This window comes from Erigeron canadensis, chromosome 6 (assembly GCF_010389155.1).
Source record: "Erigeron canadensis isolate Cc75 chromosome 6, C_canadensis_v1, whole genome shotgun sequence".
Classification (NCBI taxonomy): domain Eukaryota; kingdom Viridiplantae; phylum Streptophyta; class Magnoliopsida; order Asterales; family Asteraceae; genus Erigeron; species Erigeron canadensis.
This window is the reverse complement of record NC_057766.1, coordinates 7,933,042-7,935,228: the sequence shown is the minus strand read 5'-3', so window position 1 is coordinate 7,935,228 and position 2,187 is coordinate 7,933,042. Positions and strand designations below refer to the sequence as shown.

At 42.6% G+C, this 2,187-nt stretch overlaps 1 protein-coding gene across 1 annotated transcript; it reads right to left on the bottom strand.

The window, feature by feature from the left end:
- Window positions 1-216: 216 nt before the first annotated feature.
- Window positions 217-1,725, bottom strand: LOC122604252 (uncharacterized protein K02A2.6-like). Its single transcript, XM_043777141.1, has 2 exons — window positions 909-1,725; window positions 217-824 (listed from the first exon to the last, which is right to left on the bottom strand). Exons 1-2 carry the CDS (start codon window positions 1,723-1,725, stop codon window positions 217-219), a joined length of 1,425 nt encoding a protein of 474 aa, XP_043633076.1.
- Between the last annotated feature and the right edge of the window lie 462 nt (window positions 1,726-2,187).

The following is a 2,187-nucleotide window of genomic DNA, read 5'->3' as shown; positions in this document are numbered from 1 at the left end:
CTTTTGGACAACTTAAAAGTGGAACTTGCGTAAGTGACTGATATGCCATGTGCGCGGGATAATTTTTCCTTTCAAATCTGCTATGGTGTATGTTCCCGGGCCTTTGATGCCGATTATTTGATATGGACCTTCCCAATTTGGATCTAATTTCTTCAGCCCTTCTTGCTTGCTTGCTTCGTTTTTCCTTAGGACGAAGTCCCCAATTTTGAGATGTCTCTATTTCACTCTGCTGTTATAGTATCGTTCCGTCTGTGTTTTGTATTTGGCATTAAGTATTGCTGCCATCTCACGTCGTCCTTCCACCAAATCAAGATTAAGGAGTAAGTTTGAGTCATTTGTAGTTTGCTCAAAGTGGCTGATACGGTAAGTGGGAAGGCCTATTTCTGGTGGTAATACTGCTTCTGAGCCATATACAAGACTGAAGGGAGTGCAACCCGTAGCCGTTTTCGCTGTGGTTCTGTATGCCCATAAGACGTTTGGTAACTCCTCTACCCATTGTCCTTTTGCCTTGTTTAGCCTTGTTTTGAGGCCTTGTAGGATGGTGCGGTTAGTTACCTCTGTTTGACCGTTGGCTTGTGGGTGTGCGACTGAAGTGAATTGTTGTCTTATTTTAAGCTCTTCACACCACTCCCGAAATGGGTTATTTGCGAATTGCTTTCCGTTGTCACTGATGATAATTCCTGGAATTCCATAACGACATACAATGTTGTGCCATACGAACTTGAGTATTTTATGTCCAGTTATTGTTGCCAGTGGCTCTGCTTCTGCCCATTTAGTAAAATAGTCGATTGCGACTACCAAGAATTTCACTTTTCCTGGTGCTTCTGGGAATGGTCCCACGATATCAATTCCCCATTGATAGAACGGCCATGGACTTGAAATACTTGTCAAGTCGTGTTGGGGTTAACGTATGATAGGAGCATGTCGTTGGCAATTATCACAATTGTCGACAATCTTTGTTGCATCTCGGTACATTGTGGGCCAAAAATATCCTAGCCTTGCTGCTTTTTGTGCAATGCTTCGTGCTCCAGCGTGTGCCCCACATGATCCAAAGTGAGCTTCTCGCAAAACGTAGTTAGCTTCTTCAGATGTCACACATCGCAACCATGGAGTCAAATAACCTTTTTTGTACAATATATCTTGCTTTATTGAGTACTGTGGCGCTTTGATTCTTATTTTCCGTGCTTCATTTGTGTCAGTTGGCAGGTTCCCATTTTTCAAGTAATCTATGATCGGATCCATCCAGCTGTTTGTTTTTTCGGTTGAGTTGACCAGTTTGACTTCTATGCTTCTTGTTGGGATAACTTCTACCAAAACATTCTTTGTTAAATGACCAAATGAGGAAGATGCCAGTTTGCTGAGGGCGTCTGCTCTCTTGTTTTTTGACCTAGGAACTTGTGTTATTGTAAATGTATCGAAATATTTTCTTAGATCTGTCACTTTTTTCAAGTACTTCTGCATGACTTCTTCCCTAGCCACGTAATCCCCGTTAACCTGGTTGACAATTAACAAAGAGTCAGTATATGCATGCAGATGTTTTGTTTCCATTTGAATTGCTAGCTGAAGACCCGCAATCAGAGCTTCATATCCGGCTTCATTATTTGAGGTTCTGAAGTTGAAGCGGAGAGCATAGGTTATTTCTTGACCCGCTGGATCAGTCAAAATTAACCCTGCTCCGGATCCATCGATGCTTGATGCGCCATCAGTGAATAGAGTCCATGTCATGTTAGGAGATCTGCTTGACTGTTGATTTGTCCCTTGTGAGTTGTTGGTATTGACAGTTGACGCTTCTGCTAAAAAATCTGCCAAAATTTGTCATTTTACTGCGGTGCGTGGTTTGTATATGATCTCGTGTTCCCCTAATTCGATTGCCCATTTAGCCAGTCGTCCAGAATTTTCAGGCTTTAGGAGGACCTGTCTGATTGGTTGATTGGTCATAACACATATTGTGTGTGCTTGAAAATATCTACGTAGCCTACGTGCGGCGTGTACAAGATATAGAGCCAATTTTTCTAGATTTGGGTAGTTTATTTCTGGTCCCTGGAGAGCGCGACTGACAAAGTATATAGGCTTTTGAGTATTGTGACGTTCTGTTAAGAGAACTGCACTAACGGCTTCTTCTGCAGCTGCTAGGTAAAGGATTAACGTTTCACCTGGCCATGGAGCTGTTAATGCCGGCAGGGATTG

Coding starts and splice junctions, on each gene's coding strand:
- LOC122604252 (XM_043777141.1), bottom strand. CDS start 1,725: ATGACATGGACTCTATTCACTGATGGCGCATCAAGCATCGATGGATCC. Junction 825..908: donor ACGACATGCTCCTATCATAC/GTTAACCCCAAC, acceptor GACCATTCCCAG/AAGCACCAGGAAAAGTGAAA.